At 43.3% G+C, this 20,637-nt stretch overlaps 1 protein-coding gene across 1 annotated transcript in view; it reads right to left on the bottom strand.

Annotated features, from left to right (window-relative positions):
* Window positions 1–2,248: 2,248 nt before the first annotated feature.
* MIS18BP1 (MIS18 binding protein 1) overlaps window positions 2,249–20,637 on the bottom strand; it is a 38,713-nt gene continuing 20,324 nt past the window's right edge. Inside the window, exons 10-16 of the mRNA XM_050954757.1 lie at window positions 17,911–18,814; window positions 16,158–16,327; window positions 13,851–13,999; window positions 8,347–8,492; window positions 5,057–5,141; window positions 2,824–2,884; window positions 2,249–2,597 (exon numbers count right to left, since the gene is read on the bottom strand). Coding sequence (XP_050810714.1) covers window positions 2,503–2,597; window positions 2,824–2,884; window positions 5,057–5,141; window positions 8,347–8,492; window positions 13,851–13,999; window positions 16,158–16,327; window positions 17,911–18,814 — 1,610 coding nt within the window. The 3' untranslated portion in view covers window positions 2,249–2,502. The remainder of the gene's footprint in view (window positions 2,598–2,823; window positions 2,885–5,056; window positions 5,142–8,346; window positions 8,493–13,850; window positions 14,000–16,157; window positions 16,328–17,910; window positions 18,815–20,637) is intronic.

The raw sequence follows: 20,637 nt of genomic DNA, 5'->3' as shown, positions 1-20,637 counted from the left end.
TTTGGGTTCCCAGAGCACATTTAACAGTGGTTCATAGTCAAGCCGGAAGGGCATATATTGAGTGGGGTCTCACCCAGGTCAGTTCTGGGTTGGCTTCTGTTCAATATCTTCTGCAGTGATTTAGACAAGGGGATAGAGAGTACACTTATAAAGTTTGCAGACCATATCAAGCTGGGAGGGGTTGCAAGTGTTTTGGAGGGTAGGATTAAAATTCAGAATGGTCTGAAGTAAATAGGATGAAATTCAATAAGGACAAATGCCAATACTCCACTTAAGAACGAACAATCAGTTGCATACATACAAAATGGGAAACGCCTGCCTTGGAGGGAGTACTGTGGAAAGCGTTCCGGGGGTCATTGTGGATCACAAGCTAAATGTGAGTGAATAGTGTCACACTGTTGCAGACAAGCAAACATCATTCTGGGATGTATTAGCAGGAGCGTTGTAAGCAAGACAAGAGAATTCTTCCACTCTGCTCTGATTAGGCCTCAACCCTAAGAGAGCCGCTAATTACCAAAGCAATGGACGGGCTTCCTTACAGCAACCACAGCTACCTCCTCAGTTTGTTCCACTGTTAACTAAAATCTCTCCCTGTCCCAGCATGTGCCTGAATTTTCTATTCCTATTGGTATCTTTCACCCCTATGCCTCACCATCTTCATCAGCATACTCTCTAGTTAATCAGGCAATAATCCAGGAAGGGAGTAAAGTAAGCATAGCTCAAAACTTAAGAACTTCACAAAATTTTAAGTTTAAGATGTTTGTTTTAACTCTACCATTTCTATTCATATTCTGTGAATTCCTAATGACCTTGCTCCATCAGTTACCTAAAGTGAAATATTTTTTCCCAAACTGTGATTAAGTTCTATCCTACGTAACAGCTTTCTAAAAAGGTCTGCTGTTGCTGTGGGCACAAATCCAGGTCTAGGCAAGATCTCACTAATGGTGAAATTGGTTGATTCCACACCCCAAGATAGAGACAGAACTAGCTATTCTTACCCACTTTCCTCAGCCAACATACCACAACCAAAACTAGACATCTGAGCCTCATATTGCTGAGATTAAAACAAGTTGAATTGCTTTTAGTTTACCCTTCACTAGGGTATGCAGAAGCATCCCTCAGCCTATCAGAGTGTAGTATAGAACAGACTTGCAGTCTGAGATCTGTCAGCAGTTGTATGAACATGCGGGGCTTTAATCCCTGCTCTTTACCAGGGAGACTGGCAAGGTCTGCCTACACCTCACGAGGCAGGGCAGAACTGGCTGATGCTGTCTCCTCAGCTGTGAACAGGCCAAAGCTGTAAAGGATTTGAGAAGATTTCTGCACCCAATAATCCTTCTCAAACAAGCATGGGAGTAGTGCCTTACCCAAAGCCATGTGAGTCCAGCTAAACTCTTTGGTGTGTATAACCATCCCCAGCACATATAAACAGAGTCCAGCTTTATACAAAGCTAGGGGGATTAATTAAGGGTGGGAACATGCCCCCAAACTCCACCTATGGAAATAGCAGATCCCATGGAGGTGATAACAGGGTTACACCACCACAGGGTAGTCAGGGCAAGGCCTATAACTTACTTGGGGGTAGCTGCTAAGCAGGGAGGCATGCCCAACCTTCCTCTGTCCTGAGAAACATTAAGGTGGGAACCTCGCCCCAATTCACCCTGCACTATTGCTGACAGACCAAGAGGAAAGTAACAGCTACACTCAGCTTGTAGCAGTTAGGGACGCGATAAGGCTCACTACAGTGAAAGCCTCCCTCAATGCTTCTAAGCAGTTTTGAGGCTATAGCAACTAGGCAGAGAGATGCACCTGGTGTCAGGCCCTAGGTGCTGAAAAGTGGGATTTGTCTTTTCTTCAAGAAGCCTCATATACAGATCCTACATGGCCAGAGATCCCCATTCCCTCCTCCCCACAATTTAAAAAGGCTTTATAAAAAACTCTTACATACTATCTGAAGGGTCCAGGTTTGCAACATTAAGCAGCTGGTAATTAACTGATTTTATATTTACACCTTTACATCATTTACTATAACAATGACATATTATGAAACAGTTGAGATGTTTGAAAAGCATTAAGAGTTATTTAATAAAAATACAGCTGTTTTCAATAGAGGAAATAAAAAGGCCATTTCATTACAACCCCTATTGCAGGTTTATTACACTACCATTTCTAAAACATTATTTTTACCTTAAAAGGAAAAAAACTTCTGATCCTAATTGGTATTTTATAGATTCTCCCCATAAGAGGTACACCCTGAACTGGGACAGATGGTCTCAATATACACAGAAGATCAAGTATTATTAATTGCATCTATAGGTATGAATGAAACAAGACTCGAACATAATTGGACATCTTAAAACACTACAGGCCAAAATTAAGTGTGTGATAACCAAGTATGGGCGCACAAGCTGAAAGGGCTGGCTGAAGTCCCTTGGAATATTTTGCCCTTTAATTCAGTAAAAGTTACAGTAAGTGTTAAACTATTTACAACCATGGACTTGGTTAAGTAGAAAAATAGGAATCTTCTTGCTCTTCATCAGATGGCTCTACTGCTTCACCTACGAACAGCTTCTCTATAACAGAGTCATTCACTGCACCTGCAACAAGGAAAGCATTGGGGGAAAAGGTTGACTGGAGTAGAAAGGCACTTAGATAAAGCAAGTGCAAGCAGGAAATGAATTGCTGCTGATTTTGCTCCAACAGAACAGCTTTTAGGGAGCAGACTACTGCACTCCTAGCTTGAAGATAGCAATCACCCTCAACTCAGTATCTCAAAGGATTAGGCCTGAAATGAGGAAAAGTAGCAAGAACAACAAAGCTCACCTTGATCAAAAGCAAATGTGGTGGTTCTTCCAGAGGTTGGAGTGGTAAACACAGTGCGAGCCTGATTTAAATGACAGGGGAAAAAAAGTTTACACAACTTTGTCCATTGTTGCATCAACTATAATGAAGATACTAGTTCACTATTCTAATGCATTTGTGTGTGGTGTAGGGCCCTATTCAGTAGGTGGCCTCAGAGACCATCCACCAGGTGCGGTCCTCCAGGTGAGACAGATGGGGGAATACCTACTTTGTGAAGCCCACCAGGGCTTTGGTGTGACCTAGGTTCCAGGAAGCTGCCTATTTTGCACATGCCCACCGGTGGGAACTTAGGTGCCTAGGAATTTAGTACCTATGGGGCGAGGCAGCAGCTGAGCTTGGGTTTGGAGGAAGTTAGGCACGTAGGGATAGATTCACAAAAAACATAGACATCGTGACCTGGAGCATCGCCACGCCTAACTAGGTAGGTGCCTAGAAAATCATGGATTCACAAAGCCTGACTTTTGCACTCAGGCTCCTACATGATGAATGGAGGAAGCAGCAGCTGAGAATGGGATTCACAGAAATCAGCAGGGTAGGTGGCTCCTTGCCCAAGCCAGGACATGGGAGATGCCAACACGAAGGTGGGTATTAGGTGCTTATCAGCAAGTGGTCTGAGTCCGAGAACCACCAAAGATGCAGAAATCCCAACAAAGTCAAGGTAAGAGGTGAGCGCTCAGCACCGCATAATGTCAGGGCACTATCAAGTCCTATTTGAAGAGAACTGCGTTAACATGAGCTAGGATCCTTTCAGTTCACACCCATAGCATCAATATAGGGGAGTTACAGCGCAGCACTTTGGTGCAGACTACTATCCACACCACCATAGTTCACACTGTGGGCAGTGTGGATTTAGCAGGGTTTAAGTCCAGGCTACAGCAAGGCACTTCCCTCAGCTTCAAATACTCTGATGGCATTAGGCACTTCATTTTTATAGTAAGAGGAGCTCCATCAACCTTTACCCAGTGGTTAGGGTACTCACCTGGGTGGTGGGAGACCTCTGGTTCAAATTTCTCTCACTCCCTTCACAACAGGGAGCAGGATTTGAACTGAGATTACCACCTCTCAGGTGAGTGCCCCGGACCACTAGTACTGATGGGCCTGACCTTGGGCACCCAGGTTTGAGAACTTTGGCCAATGGAGCAAAATGGCCTCACAGTGAATTTTTCAGTTGGTCAGACAACATGCAAAAGATGAAGCACAGATCTGTCCTTTTCCATGAAGAACACTAAGACATCATTAGACGAGGGGCTGGACCTTCCCAGCTGAGTGCTCTGACCACCCCAGCACTAACACCTTCTCTGGCCCCATGACTCATTATTTAAACCATAGTGCAACAGCTCCAACAGGAGAGACTGAGGGAGCCACACAGAATAGCTCATAGCTCAACAGTTAAGAGCAAATGTCAGAGCTCGCAGATCCCAGCTCAAAACCCTCCTACGTCCCAGGTGAGAATCACGATCACAGGGCTAAGAGTTTTGAAGGAGGCCTTCTCTTGTTGTCAGCTTGCCTAGAGGGGTCTGATTCAGTAAGGGAGCTTATCGGACAGGGTCCTGGACGCTAGTTAGGTGTTTATCTGCCTACCTTTTCCTAGTCCGTGCAGCGCTCCGAGCCGTAGGCTGTTGGATGCCTGACCTGGCCGTCTGCAGTTTTCAGTGGCCATGGTTCGCTGTTCCCAGCCAATGGGAGCTGCAGGAAGCAGCAGCCAGCATGTCTCTGTGGCCCACGCCGCTTCCCGCAGCCCCCATTGGCCAGGAATGGCAAACCACAGCCACTGGGAGCTGTGGACAGCCAATGTAAACAAATGGCCTCGCAGCCCGCCAGCAGATTACCCCGACAGGCTGCAGGTTGTCCACCACTGACCTACAGGGCTAGGCAGCCACTGATCACATATTCTGAGGAGCTACATTTTGGACTTTGGCACCTAAAGTGCTAGTTAGGTTCCTAGATGCCTTTGTGGATCTAGCTCCTAGTGTTTGTGCAGTCTGTTGTGACGGAGAATTGCCATTTTCTCCAACATACAGTTTTGAGGACTGGGAGCTTTTACTATAACAAGTAGGTCTATAATCACAGCTTTGCAACTGTGGGGTTTTTCTGATTCCATTCAGCAGCAGGAAGAGCGCACAGGAACTCATGGCTACATACTCCATGCCAGCATTACTAGTTTTCAGTTCAAATTGCAGGAAAAAATCATTACCGATTTCTTCTTGATGTTTCCCCAGGTACCCTTCTTGCCTTGTGTGTTCTTTTGCATTCTAAACACATACTTATCATAATCACGCCTGTAAGTACAAACAGTTCAGTCAGTATTACCGGGGTATCTAGTCTGTAGATTCCAGTTGGTACAATTACAGCCATTATAAATTAGTTAACCCTTAAAGCAGAAAGGTAACTGAACCATTTTAAAGAAAAATGGATAACATCTTTGGTCTTATTTTTTAAAAATCCAGCACTATACTTCTGTGCATGAATTGTACGATAAACTTTATAGTAACATATAGGCAGAATGTGCAACAGCTCTCTGAAGTGAGAGCCCAGTGAAACAGTCAGCATCCTTTAAAAATATAGTGCTTATCCCTTCCATTCAGAAGTTAGCACTCGCTAAGCTTAGCAATCAAGAACCTGCTTCTTTCTCAATCAAACCCTGAAGTGAAGCCTTTTGTATTAGCCACAGCAGTTAGGAATTCTGCTTCAGGACTTGCTAGGCGCTACTGAGGGTTCTTAACCAGCTTTGGCCAGGTCTATACTACAAGCTTTTGCTGGTATAATAATGGTGGTTAGGGATGCAGTTCTTTAGGACATTTTTATACCAGTAAAAAGCCCTGTTGTAAACTGTGTAGATGCAGTTATTCTCCCAAAAAAATTTCTTTCATAGATCATAAGGCCAGAACTGATCTTCTCAACTGGTCTCCATGCATAACAGAAGCCATAGAATTTCCCTGCAATAATTCCTGTCTGAACTAAAGCAGATCTTTTAGAAACATATCCAATCTTGATTTAAAAATTGCCAGTGATGGGAACTCCACCACAATCTTTAATAAGTTGTTCCAGTCGCTACTTACACTCACCGTGAAGAGAAAAAAAAATCTGAATTTGTTTACCTTTAACTTCCAGACCATGGAACTTTTCCCAGTATAAGCTGCATCTCCCACTACAGGGGTTTGCCAGTAGAGCTATGCCAGCTAACCTTTTCCTAGAGTGCTCTGGGGTGGCAGGTATTGTGCTACCATCTAAGCCTTATCCACCAGTTCTCATGATTATCTTATATATGTAATGGAGAAAGAGGAAACATCAAAGAGCTGATGACAACTCAAACCCCATTTTTACCTTAAAAAGAAAAACCACATACACACACTGAACTCCACGCAGGAATGAAGTGAAAGGCACTCAGATACAGTGGCAGCGGACAACAAAAACCCCCGAGACAGATACAACAAACCCTACACTGCTTCACATTTTCCACACTTACAGCATGGCTACACCTGCAGATGTAGAGCGCTGTGAGTTAAACCTGCCTTCGGAGAGCGCAGTAGGGAAAGTGCTGCAGTCTGCCCACACTGACAGCTTCAAGCACACTGGCGTGGCCACATTTGTGGCACTTGCAGCAGCACTGGGAGCGGTGCATTATGGGCAGCTGTCCCAGCATGCAAGTGACTGCAATGTGCTTTTCAAATGGGATGGGGGTGGAGTGTGACAGGGAGTGTGTTGTGTGTATGTGGGGGGAGAGAGTGTGGGGTTTTGGGGGGCTGAGAGCATGTCAGCATGCTGTCTTGTAAGTTCAGACAGCAGCAGACCCCCTTGCCCCTCTCTCTCTCACAGCATTTCACACTAATGGCTTGCATGCCCGCAGTCAGAAACGGAGCTTTGAAAGGGCATTTCCGCATTCCTAGGGGAGTTGAAAACAATGACGAGTGGCCACTTGACTTAAGGGGATTATGGGACGTTTCCGGAGGCCGATCAGAGCACAGTAACCCAACACCTCGTTCATACTGACACCTGGGCGTTGTAGCCAAGGCACAGCAAATGTTATTCCACTTGCTGAGGTGGAGAACCAGCAGCGCTGTAGCCGTGGAGTCAGAGCGCTCTACGTGCCTTGCCAGTGTGGATGGGGAGTGAGCTAGGGTGCCCGGGGCTGCTTTATTGCGCACTAACTCGCAAGTGTAGCCAAGCCCTCAAGATGCATTTTTTTTTCCACTTTCTAATTTCCCATTTGGTATAAAGGAATCTGTTTTGGAACCAAAGCTAAAAATACTTGAAGGGATACAAATGAAGTGCTGTATTTGGCCCTTAAATCATCTGTAAATGCTAACATTCTGTCCGTTTTTCCTTTTTGCAAATTGCCTAAACACAACACTCATGGCTCCCCCTTCCAAACATTCAGTTGCAAGCAATTGAAAATGACAAGTTAACTTCTGAACCAAATTTCTTCAGATTTTTCGAAGAAATACCACTGCCAGCACCAAACCCCTGCTAAATATGAAGCTCAATCTTAAGAGTGAAAAAGGACAATCAATTCAGTAATTTCTTAGATGTTTATTTTCAAGTTCACATAGTTCAAATAGCATGAGCAATTTTGTTAAACATCTCTCTCTGTCCAACCAAAAATTCACAGGAATGCAGGATTTCCTAGGCAGGAGCCTAGCCTGCACGCAAAACCAATATCCCAACTCCAACAACTGCCCATTACTGATGTTTCAGAGGAAGGCCAAAAAAAAAACCCCCACACCAAAAGAGAGAAATAACAATGTACCTGAACAACTTCAAACTACAATTAAACACAACAGGAACGTTCTGTTGTGTCCTTACAGAATCTTTCAAATGCTGGGTTTTTATTTAAGATATAAACTCTTGGGATTCACCTCTAACACTTCCTGGACCTCAATTCTGAAGCATGGAGACTGTTTTGCTATGTCTGAAGGTATGGCTACATTTGGAATTTCGGAGCGCTGCCGCGGCAGCGCTTTGAAGTGTGGTGTAGTCAGAGCGGCAGCGCTGGGAGAGAGCTCTCCCAGTGCTGCATGTAAACCACATCCCTTACGGGTGTAGCGTGCAGCGCTGGGAGCCGCGCTCCCAGCGCTGCTGCCCTGATTACACTGACGCTTTACAGCGCTGTATCTTGCAGTGCTCAGGGGGGTGTTTTTTCACACCCCAGTTGCAGCGCTGTAAAGTGTGAGTGTAGCCAAGGCCTTAAACGTTGTAATTCTGCATTTCCTTAAGGCTGACACATTCTGAATCCCAGGGTGCCATCCAAGCCAGCTTCAAAATATTAAATTTCTTAAAAGTTTACTCATTGGTTGTAAAGTTTAAACACCAACAATAAATGCAATTTATATGAAAAAAGTAGAGCCTGAACAGTGCAGATAATGCCCATCAGAACCTGCTCCCTGCTGTACAAGTAAGGAAGCAAAATGGATTCCTTTTAAGTAGAAAAACAACTGAGAAACTCTTTGTGGCATTACACAATGAACAGCTGTTGGTAGCTCTTACCTGTTGATAGATCCCAGCATGCCAGGGCTAATGTGATCACACTGAGGGGTTTTTACCAAGGGGAAGACAGCTGAGGAAGGTGTGATTGGATTGCTGTCCATAAGCTGGAAGACATCATCATCTTGGCTTTCCCGGAATGTTGGGAGCTACAAGAAAATCACATAATCATCCTCATCAATGAACTAGCACTTTTAGAAACCTGTTCATCTACGACAGTGAATTAAAGATGCACCTTACTTATTCTGCTTTCCCCTCTTTGGTCTCTGGGTAAGGAGCACAGACTGGAAATAGCCAGCAGCCAAATCCTTCTTTATTTGCACAGCAAAAGCCACAGCACTTTTTTTTGTTTTAGCAGACACCAAGAATATTGGACTGGGTTTTGAGAGTGAGATGGGAAGAGATTTAAAAGTTGCCTTAAAATTTTATTTAGCAGCTTTCAAGATATTTCAATCCATATTAAATTTTCCTTGGCACGAGATAGATTTGGTTTTCAAATAAGCCTCAATTCAGCCTCCTTTTATACATGCACAATTTTACATGTGCACTTTTTAAAAACTAATGGCTACTGTCAGGGTTACGCTTGTAAAGTCTGTCCGTACACACGAGACAAGGCTTGACAAGCATGCATGCAGGTGTATGTACACACAAAGGGAACACCCACCTTTAAAAAAAAAATAATAATCAGACCACACAACTGTGGAATTTTTCCATCATCATCAACAGCTAGTCACACAGAAAATTAACCATCACTTGGATCTCACTTACAGAATAAAAATCCTAACTAACTACACCTCCAGACAGTTTTATAAATCTAAAATGAGGCAGGTAATAAAAGAAACTTCCCTTCATATTCAACCTGTCTTCAAACAAGCACTAAAACATCTCTCAGAACAGTCTCTGAGCCATAGCCAGGTCTGGAAGTGAATTGAAAGAGACCTAATATGTCCTGAAAGGGAAAGTATTGCTAGATTTTATGTCACCTCCTCTTCAAATTTGCCCAAGAAAGTCAGATTAGAGTAGTTGCTGGGAAAACCATTACCATCAAGGTTCTTGAAGACAGTGCACTAGGATTTATTTGAGGATCTATGTGACAAGAGGAGGTTGGGGAAATGAACCTGGTGACATTGCTATCCATAGCTTAAAGGAGCCTATTCTAACTATTTCTTAGATACTTCTTTGGAATTTCAAGTCTCTGCAGTACTTTCGATTGAAGGCCAGACACTTGCAGCCAAGCATGTCTAGGAGCACATATCCCAGGGGCAGCTGATTTTACTGCTGCACTATGGGTGTCAAAGGCAGGCCTTATGCAATGCTTAGTAAAGACAGTCTTTAAAATTTCTTAGGCTTCTCTTTAGGAAGAAAACTGAAGCCATGGTGAACCTTCAGCTGCAGTGAGGTAAAGCCAGTAGAGCCTTGCAGACCAATATATTTTCAGCTCAGAGTCTAGAATTACAGCCAGGTGGCAAACTGCAATGTGATCAGTAAGACTTTCACTAGCTGATATGTGAAGGAAAGACTCCATTTTTACAGAGCTTCCCTGCAAGTCCTATTCTTAGAAAGCAGATGGTTAATTTGGCTCTCAGTCCTGCAGGACAAGAAACCAGCTAGTGTACTAGAGATTTAGAATGCATGCCCAGGACACAGCAACGTCACCTCTTCTGAGGACTCCACAGCTTCTGCTTGCACTTCAGCTTCCAAAGTTTGAGGCCCATTAAGGGAATGTTATAAATAAGATCTTACCAAAACTTATCAGTTTCCCACTGTACTAACCTATGAATCATAGAATATCAGGGTTGGAAGGGACCTTAGGAGGTATCTAGTTCAACCCCCTGCTTAAAGCAGGACTAATTCCCAATTAAATCATCCCAGCCAGGGCTTTGTCAAGCCTGACCTTAAAAACCTCTAAGGAAGGAGATTCCACCACCTCCCTGGGTAACCCATTCCAGTGCTTCACCACCCTCCTAGTGAAAAGGTTTTTCCTAATATCCAACCTAAACCTCCCCCAGTGCAACTTGAGACCATTACTCCTTGTTCTGTCATCTGCCACCACTGAGAACAGTCTAGATCCATCCTCTTTGGAACCCCCTTTCAGATAGTTGAAAGCAGCTATCAAATCCCCCTCATTCGTCTCTTCTGCAGACTATATAATCCCAGCTCCCTCAGCCTCTCCTCATAAGTCATGTGCTCTAGAGCCCCTTAATCATTTTTGTTGCCCTCCGCTGGACTCTTTCCAAATTTTCCACATCTTTCTTGTAGTGTGGGGCCCAAAACTGGACACACTACTCCAGACGAGGCCTCACCAATGCTGAATAGAGGGGAATGATCACGTCCCTTGATCTGCTGGCAATGCACCTACTTATACAGTTAACCTTCTTGGCAACAAGGGCACACTCTTGACTCATATCCAGCTTCTCGTCCACTGTAACCCCTAGGTCCTTTTCTGCAGAACTGCTGCCTAACCATTCAGTCCCTAGTCTGTAGCAGTGCATGGGATTCTTCCGTCCTAAGTGTAGGACTCTGCACTTGTCCTTGTTGAACCTCATCAGATTTCTTTTGGCCCAATCTTCTAATTTGTCTAGGTCCCTCTGTATCCTATCCCTGCCCTCTAGTGTATCTATCACTCCTCCCAGTTTAGTGTCATCTGCAAACTTGCTGAGGGTGTATCCTCCAGATCATTAATGAAGATATTGAACAAAACTAGCCCCAGGACCGACCTTTCGGGCGCTTCACTTGATACCAGCTGCCAACTAGACATGGAGCCATTGATCACTACCCCTTGAGCCCAATGATCTAGCCAGCTTTCTATCCACTGTGATAGACCCAGGCCAGCTGGGAACAGCAGACTAGTAGAAGGGAGATATACTAGCCACTGGATAAGCAGTTTTCTGTTCCCGGAGTGACCAGAGTAGGGGCTGCTCCATGCTGATGAGAACACCTGACTCCAATTAACCTGCTACGAGTCAGGTGAGGCAGTTAAGCACCTGACTCTAATTAAGACCCCTCTGATGCTATAAAAGGGCTCACTCCAGTCAGGCCAGGGGGAGCCAGAGGAGAAGAAGTGTGTGCGAGGAACTGGGAGCAGGAGGCGTGCAAGAAGCTGAGAGTGAGTAGGCAAACTGCTGGAGGACTGAGAAGTACAAGTACAGACATCAGGAGGAAGGTCCTGTGGTGAGGATAACGAAGGTGTTGGGAGGAGGCCATGGGGAAGTAGCCCAGGGAGTTGTATCTGTTGCACAGCTGTACTAGGAGGCACTATAGACAGCTGCAATCCACAGGGCCCTGGGCTGGAACCCGGAGTAGAGGGCAGGCCTGGGTTCCCCACAAACCTCCTGTCATAAACAGATAGTTAAGGGTTAATACAACAGAAGTACTTCATGTCTCTTGACTGCAAAGGGTTAACAAGTTCAGTGAGCCTGGCTGTCACCTGACCAGAGGACCAATCAGGGGACAGGATACTTTCAAATCTTGAGGGAGGGAAGTTTTTGTGTGTGCTGTTAGTTTTTGGTTGTTGTTCACTCTGGGGGCTCAGAGGGAGCAGACGTGCAACCAGGTTTCTCTCCAATCTCTTTGATACAGTCTCTTATATGTCCAGAATAGTGAGTACTAGGTAGATAAGGCAAGTTAGGTTTATGTTTGTTTTCTTTATTTGCAAATGTGTATTTGGCTGGAAGGAGTTCAATTTGTACTTGTATACTTAGGCTGGGATGGTGTTCCCAGTGTCTATAGCTGAAAGACCTTGTAACATATTCCATCTTAAATTTACAAAGATAATTTTTACTGTTTTTCCCTCTTTAATTAAAAGCTTTTCTTGTTCAAGAACCTGATTGTTTTTTTATTCTGGTGAGACCCCAGGGGACTGGGTCTGGATCCATCAGGGAATTGGTGGGGAGAAAGGAGGGAAGGGGGAAAGAAAATAACCTCTCTCTCGGTGTTAGGATTGCTTTCTGTCTCAGGGAGAGTCTGGGAGGGGGAGAGCAAAGGAGCGGGGAAGGTGGATTTTCCTCTCTGTTTAAGATTCAAGGAGTTTGAATCACAGTGCTCTTCCAGGGTAACCCAGGGAGGGGAAGCCTGGGAGAGGCAACGGTGAGGGAAAGGGTTTACTTTCCTTGTGTTAAGATCCAGAGGGTCTGGGTCTTGGGGGTCCCTGGGCAAGGTTTTGGGGGGACCAGAGTGTAGCAGGCACTGGAATTCCTGGTTGGTGGCAGCGCTACAAGTACTAAGCTGGTAATTGAGCTTAGAGGAATTCATGCTGGTACCCCATCTTTTGGACGCTAAGGATCAGAGTGGGGAATTATACCATGACACCTCCCAACTCCTGATCAAATACAGGAGGAACTGACCTGGACTCTGGCTTCTACCAGAGGGGAAGGTCTCTGGGCTGTTTCCCAACCCACAGGGTGAATCTGTGAGGCGAGCAAATCCATCAATAAGCGCAGGACCCACCAAGGCAGAGGAGGAACTTTGTCACACCATTCATCCAACCCATACTACTTTAACTTTCTGGGAGCAATATTGTGGCACCACTAAAACTTACTTGAAGGAAAGGTAGACTGTTTCCATCATGCCAAGTAGCAAGTTGTTTTAATTCCAATCCTTTTTTGGGGTCTACTACAAAGTTAGGCATGCAAGTACACAAAACACATTACCACAAACAATATAAATACTCAGCAGTGTACCTAGAAAGAAAATATTGGGTAAGAGGCTTTCTCCCTATTCTCAAGCAACTTTTCATATAAGATGAACAAAGCAAGATTTAAAAAAAATGTGTAGGGGCAGAGGATGGTAGTTTGTGTTTTTTTTTTTATAAATAAAAAGATTAGACATTCAAGTCGTGTCAAACAATAATTCTCTAGTCTTCCAAGACAACCAATGTAGACAAGCGGGCGAAAACTGATTGAAAGGATATTTATTGGGCTGTAAGCTCTTTGGCCTACACAATGAAATGGAATCGCTGCTGACAACAGCTGCAACTGAAGCTGGGCTAAACCTAATTTAGATGCAGCTGTGGGCAAGAAAAAATTGTGTCACTGGTTCTGTTTTACACAGTGGACAACGCCTTTGAATTGTTGACATCCGTTTACTCAAATATGTAAGAAACACTTGGGAGAAAAGGTATTTGTTAAAATACTCAGTATGCCCCAGAATGTCTAGTGTGAGAACTGTGAGCTTTTAAGAGTTCACCAGGAAGGACCACATTCAATATCCCCAATTTTCAAAGTTACCAGAAACAGTTTTTTGTGAGAGACAGAGTGAGCATACACACATTTCAGAATCTCTTTACACATCATAAAGCAACAAAAATTGGACACAGTTTCTTTCCTTTGCCAGTCTCCTTTAATCCATTTACACTGGAGGTCCAAATTTTCAACACTCAGCTATAAGTGGTCAAAGAGATAAGCCCCTTCTCCCAACACAAAGTCACTGACCTGTGATCCAAGAAATTAATGGGCAGATTTTTAAAATACAAGATTTAATTTAATATATTTTTTTAATTACAGATTTACCTTTACTCTTCTATTCTGTAGGGGTGTTGCACTGAAAATATCATCGTGGTCATCCTTTGGCAAATGCTCCAGGAAGTCTCTCATCTGTTGTTTCCTTTTAAACGTTCCCACCTTAGCAGTTATCATTACCGGCTGTTTGTTATCTGAATCTGCCAACATATTACATTTGTTCAGAGTTATTGACTATGCTATTTGGTCTTGCAGATTATTAGTTATAGACAATACTGTTGTGATGTAAAATCCTCAGTCTTATGATCTTTGGCATTTTCCTGCTCCCTGTACTTCTAGTTTCTATAGAATTTACACTTTAAAAAAAAGTGTGTCTAGCCCTTATTTCAATTGGACGTTGACTCTGCAGTCTTGTGGCAGCATTGTAAACATCAATTTTTTAGCTATTTTATTGGTCCTTTAAGCAGAAATATTCTGTGTTTGCATATCAGATATGAAAGATGTCAGGTTTCTGTTGTACAATCTGTGAGCTCAGGTGCCTTTGACTTCATTGTGTCTCAGATCTTCTGTGCAACAGACTGAGCAGACCTGAGAGAGATTCAGCAGCTTTTGGAATGCTCATTTCAGAATTAACTTTGTACAATTCAGTGAGGCTTCCACCCTCAGCAGATTTGAAGCCACTGAGTTCTCACAGCTGATAAATTACAGTTTGACTATTTAACATTAAAGCTTCAGAACAGACATGGGGACTAGCAAATGGGAGATGGTGTAATAGGTTGTGAAAGTATGTATGGAACACCACACTACCACCTGGCAGATGCCTGCCGGAAGACGTCAGCTAGGGAGGCAGATGTGGATGCCTGTGCCCACGCTGAGCGCGCCATAATGCCGTCAGGTGGCAGAGTGCTGGATGCCTATAGCATTCACAGATGCAGCCCGAAACCCATTTCGAAATTCATTGGGATGAGAGGGCTTGGCCCCTGGAACAGTCAGCAACAGCCACAAACAGTCTGGGAGAGGCATGAAAGAAGCAAGTTCTGAGCAGGTAGAAAGCCAGTGCACGGCGGACATCAAGGGAGTGAAGAGTCCTGTCTGCAGGACTGGAATGCAGCTCAGGATGGAAAACTGGAAAGTGAACAGATCAGTTGAGGTAAAACAATTCTGACATCACATTTGGGAGGAACTTGGGATGCAGTCATAAGGAAACCTTTTGTCCCTATGAAATTGTGTGTGTGTGCGTGCGTGTGTAGTCGGCCATCGCGGCTGCCAGTTTGATAACCCTCCTGGCTAATGTGATAGCCATGAGGAAGGTTACCTTCTTGGAGAGATGTGAGAGGGAGCATGTTGCCAGAGGTTTTGAAGGGAGGTTTGGGGAAGGTGGAGAGGGAAAGATTAAGTTCCCATAGATACATAACTTTTAGTACCTGAGGGAAGCTGTTGAGGCAGCCTCTCATGAAGTGAACAGTGGTGGGGTGAGTGTAACAGTGTACATCCACAGGGGGGAAGGAAGGCATTTAGCGCCTCCGGAGGGACCCCGACAGAGCTGAGGGCAAAACCTGACATTTTGAGCTCTAAGAGATTATCAAGGAGGGCAGGGATGGATATGGCTGGGACTTGGGGGTATGTGGGCCATAGGTGTACCGGTACCAAGCCAGCAGCGTCGGGTCACATGCTAGGGGGTGAGATGCGTGGGCACAGGAGTCTGAGCTTCTCCTGGAAGCAGGGGAGAATGTCGGGTCCAGCTCAGAGAAACTGTTGGAGTCCAATGAAGCCTCCAGGAGTGGTGGGGTCGTTGGTACAGGCCTGGAACTCATAGCCTGGAAATGCTGCTTTTGAAGCAGGGACGGGTTATCCACCAGAATGGGTGGTTCGATTGTAACAAGCAGCGGAGAATGCAGATCGGACAGTTTGAGATGCACCAATGGGAGAAAGGGCTCACAATGTCCTGGAGTACGAGGAATGTCCTTGTGAGCACCTGAGGCGGCTGGCTGACAGGTGTGGAGGAGATGATGGCATGGATGGTGCACAGCCTGGAGAGCAGTCCAGACGGGCAGCCTTACCTTCAGAATGACGAAGTTTAGGCTGTTGCAAATGTTGTGCACCACTTCAGTTCTCATTGGGCTAACAATATTATAGATAGCTGTTATTAGATTCTATTCAGCGGGGGCTGTACTGGATTAAATCCAATGCGTATGCTGAAAATGCATCACTATCAATTTACATACTACACATGCAATAATACCACTTCTGTGTAAGTTCACCTGCTTAGTGTGGACTGAATTAAAAAACAACTGCTTGAAAATTAGAAAAATGAAGAAATAGAAGAAACAAACATGATTTAGGCAGAAAGGCCAGTACCTTTTTGTCCTTTTTTATCTAATGCAGTCTTTGTGGCATGCTTTTTGGAACCTTTTGTCTGATGTTCTTCCATATATTTCTGCTGGCATTCTTCCGCAGATCGAGTACCCAAAGTCATTGCTACATCCAACCAAAAGCCATTCTTGTGTTTTGGAAAAGAAGCAACAGCCCTGTAAACAGAGCAAAAAATGTAATAATCTATAGCCAAAAGAAATGAGTTGAACTACGTGTTCATTCAAAAGTCAAACCTCTGATCATAAGACAGAATGAATCTAACATTTAAATTGTTAGGTTTAAAAAAAATTAAATCAAATTTTAAAAAAGATGAACTCCTTTTTTTAGGAATGTAGAAATTGCTAGACCAAACCAGTGGTCCTTCTAATCCAGAATCTTGCCTCCAACAGCAGGCAGTACCAGACATTTTGGAGGAAGGTGTAAAACCTTCATAACAGACAATCATGCAGTGACCTGCACGTGGGCGGAGTTTCTTCCGAATCTCAGGCAGAGTAGTTTTTTATACACTGAAACATGAATTTATTTGTTTGAAGGTTTTTTTTAATCCTAAAATAACTGGTGATAAGTTCCACAAGTTAATTTTCCTATACATTGTGTTAGTTTTTATTTTTTTTAACATCCCCTTCCTATTGTATTTGGAGAGAGCAGGTTCTAGTTCCCACTTAGCTTTCTCTATCCCAGGGGTCGGCAACCTTTCAGAAGTGGTGTGCCGAGTCTTCATTTATTCACTCTCATTTAAGGTTTCGCATGGCAGTAATACATTTTAACATTTTTAGAAGGTCTCTTTCTATAAGTCTGTAATATATAACTAAACTATTGTTGTTGTTTGTAAAGTAAATAAGGTTTTGAAAATGTTCAAGAAGCTTCATTTAAAATTAAATTAAAATGCAGAGTCCCCCGGACCAGTGGCCAGGACCCAGGCAGCGTGAGTGCCACTGAAAATCAGCTAGTGTGCTGTCTTTGGCACCCGTGCCAGAGGTTGCCTACCCTTGCTCTATCCCATTCTTTAGTTGGTTTGCTTCTATCATGTCACCTTTTATTCACCTGCTCCTTCAGCTAAACAGTCCTGCTCCCTCCCCATTTCCTCATGTGAAAAATCTTTCACACTTAGAAACATCAGCACCTTCAACTGAAGAATTTAAAAACACTAATTTCTGTGGTTTTGTACAACATATATCGTTTACTCTTTGCATATCTTAACTCCCACAACAAAATGAGTTTTTATTTTGTTTCTAGTCATTTTAAATTTATAGCTTTCCTACACTGGCACAATGCTGTAATAGTTTTGAGCTGTAAACCCTGTAAGGGAATATTTTAATAAAACAGGAGACTCATGTTAAAGAAAAATTTGTTTTACTCTAAATTTAATAGTTTTGCATAACTTATTTTACCAAAACCTACATTGTCTGTGTCCTTCATTTCATTTTTTTTCCTTAAAGGTGTATAGGATTGTATTGTCTGGAGAAATACTCAAAGTTCATGGTCTTTTTTAAAAAAAGTCTGAAAAAGACAGTTCCAAATTTAAGAAAGATAAGGACTGAAAATGAAACATGAAAAACAAACAGAATAGTCTAAGTAAATATTAAACACACAGTAGTGTAATCGGTACATCTTACTCTACCTTGACTGAAAAGTAATCAAAGTGATGCTAAGCAAATCTAAATGCTCAAGTCTAATACATTGTTTATAAAGTCCAGGCAAATTGCTCTGTTTTTTGTTACTAAGCATAACCGCTTGCCTGTGTAGCTTCTGTAGTTCTCTCTCAGTCCAGTCTTCAGTTGCACCCGGAAAAGAATCCAAGAAATTCTGCTCTCCTCTCTTGTCAGATTCCTTTGATTTCACCGCTGAAGACTTTGTACTGTTGATAATCCTGCTATCAGGTTTTTTGGCAGATACTTTTGATTTCTTTTCTTTTATTTGAAATTCTCTATCACAGTCTTCTGCCTCAGTTTCTGACTCAAACACATACGTTGGAGGGTTGATACTCGCTTTTCTTGTGCTTACTCTCCTGTCAATCAAAGGGGCACTGTTGGACCCATCAGCAGGAGCCTTTCCTTTCGGTTCCACTTCTGATTGTTTCTTCTGATCAGACAGATCTATCCTTAACTGTTTGTTGTGGGAGGAAGTGGCTGCAGAATTTTCTATTTTTCTTTGCTCAGACGATTTCTTTTTTGCATCGCTCTGTGAACTTTTAGCATCGGAGGAAGATTTATAATTACAAATCTCTCTTTCCAAAGAGGGTTTTGTTTTCCTTTTGATAGACAGAGGGATATCTTCATTAGAGTCTTCCTCATCCTTGCTTGAGGATTCTTCCGTAAACAGTCTGTCTGGGCAAAACTGTTTCAGTGACCTTAGAGAATACTTGCAAGTCTTTAGCTCTCTCCTTGAGTTTGTTTTGCAATTTCTGGTCTCAGTTCCATATTTTGCAATACTTTGCTCTGCAGTCTGGCTATTATATGTTAGGTTATTTTGATACAGCTTTTTATGCTTCAAGGGTGTCAATACAACAGTCTTTTTATCAATATTATTAAGTTCAGCTTCAGAGTCACTTTCATCAGGATCTGAAATAAAACGTCTAGGGTCTCTTTTGTCACTGGACCACATTTCTTTTTTGAAATTTGTTCTCTTCTCATAGATTTTTCCTAAAAGAAAAAATATTATATACAGATTGTTTTCACATACACCAAGACAGGTTTTACTTGCGATGTAGCATTGCATGCTGTTAAACAACTATGCCTTATGCTCCCTACAGCAGCTATATTGAACCCCTTGTACCATTGTTAAAGCTGGATACTCCTTTCCACTCTTACTGGCAGAAGCTAGTGGAACAGGACAGAGGCAAGCAGCAACTCCCCAGTGTGCAAATCCTCTGACTCCACAGAAGTCTCTCCATCAGACTAATAGGGGGCTAGGGTTCCACAGGTCAGGAAGGCATCCATCAATTCACGCTGGGCTAGGAAGCAGCTGCCTTCAGAAGCCAGCTTTCCTCCCAAACATACAGAAATAATATTGTAAAATCAGTGGGAATTAGTGCCACTAAGCCGCATTAACTCAGACTCTGTAATCTCCTGTCCCATACATGAGAAAGATATGGCAATAGGCAAGCTGCAGGCACCTTGCATGGACATTCCTTCCAGGTTGTGAAAGAGTTAATTGCCCAGCATTTGAAGGCTACGGTGCAAACTCATATCAATATGAGCATTAGTTGAAAATTCCACCAGGTGAATATGGCAAACTTTTTTGAGCTCTCTGGTCCATCTCAGGGGTTATGCCTTGGGAGGGTACAATATAACACTATGGGTCCAATTATGCACTCTTGCATATACTTTCATTTACTGAGACTCCACTGAGGCTTATATTTTCAAAACTCTTCTGGAAAGTCAGATGCTACCCAGTATATGTGTGAGGCAGTATGGACCAGCAGTCAGGGCACTTGAATGAGGAGGCAGGAGACCTACGCTCTTTTTTTTGGCTCTGCTACTGATCTGCTGCAGAACCCTGGTCAAGATACTTAACTTTTCTGTACTTAAATATCATCCCCATTTTAAAGGGGGAAACTGATTTTCTTTTGTGAAACACTTTGAGATGTATGGATGAAAAACACTAGATAAGAGTTAAATATATCAGTTGTGTTCCAAGACATTTTCATGCTAATAACTTGTAGAGTATTGCTCAGATCAAAGAGAAACATGGAATTTTTTCCCCCCAATCTATACTATAAAACACATTTTTCCATCTTTATACTTTTCAGTTAGGTACAGTAAGAAATCTATAGAACAGCCTCACTGCACATTTCATGCTCACGGAAGTAAGCAGTAAAAATATATTTCAAGTTTAAGTTAAAGAACCCAATTATCAGAAAATAGATACAGTTCAATTATTATGATTTTATGGCTAAGAGGCTTGGGAAGAGGTGTTAATAAGTAAGGCTTGAGTGGTACCATGCTCAGGCTATCAAAGAACGTGGAAGCTCCTTTTTTTTCCCGGAAAAGAATGTAACTTCATACTCAACCAAAAAATTGAAAAAAAATATAAATTTCCAACAGTCACAGTAAATGTAGAAAAAGTCACAGGTTCATTTTTTTTAATTTTAAAGAAGACTGACAAATGAGGAGGAGAGGCCGGGGGGGGGGTGCGGGGCGTGTGTGCCTGAGATTGAACCCACACTGCACTCATCATGGGCAGCGGTGGCTCCTGTTCCCCACAGAGCTGGACCCAACTCCCCACTCCAGGTAGTGCAGTCTAGCACACAGGTCGATAGCACCGCTCAGGTTTCGTAGGGACACAGGAGTCACCATGCCCAGGGTTGAATATAGGGAGAACTGACTCTCTCCCCACCAGGCCTTCCCCTCTTCATGGGTGCTCTATTAAAATCACAGAGAGAAATCATAGTGTGCGTGACTTTTCCACTGCTGTGAGAAACAGGCAGCTCTAGTCATAAACAAGTGCAAGACTGTATGTCATC

The sequence above is a fragment of the Gopherus flavomarginatus genome, chromosome 5 (genome assembly GCF_025201925.1).
Source record: "Gopherus flavomarginatus isolate rGopFla2 chromosome 5, rGopFla2.mat.asm, whole genome shotgun sequence".
Lineage (NCBI taxonomy): Eukaryota > Metazoa > Chordata > Testudines > Testudinidae > Gopherus > Gopherus flavomarginatus.
Note: the sequence above shows the minus strand (reverse complement) of the source record. Positions and strands in the feature narration are given on the sequence as shown.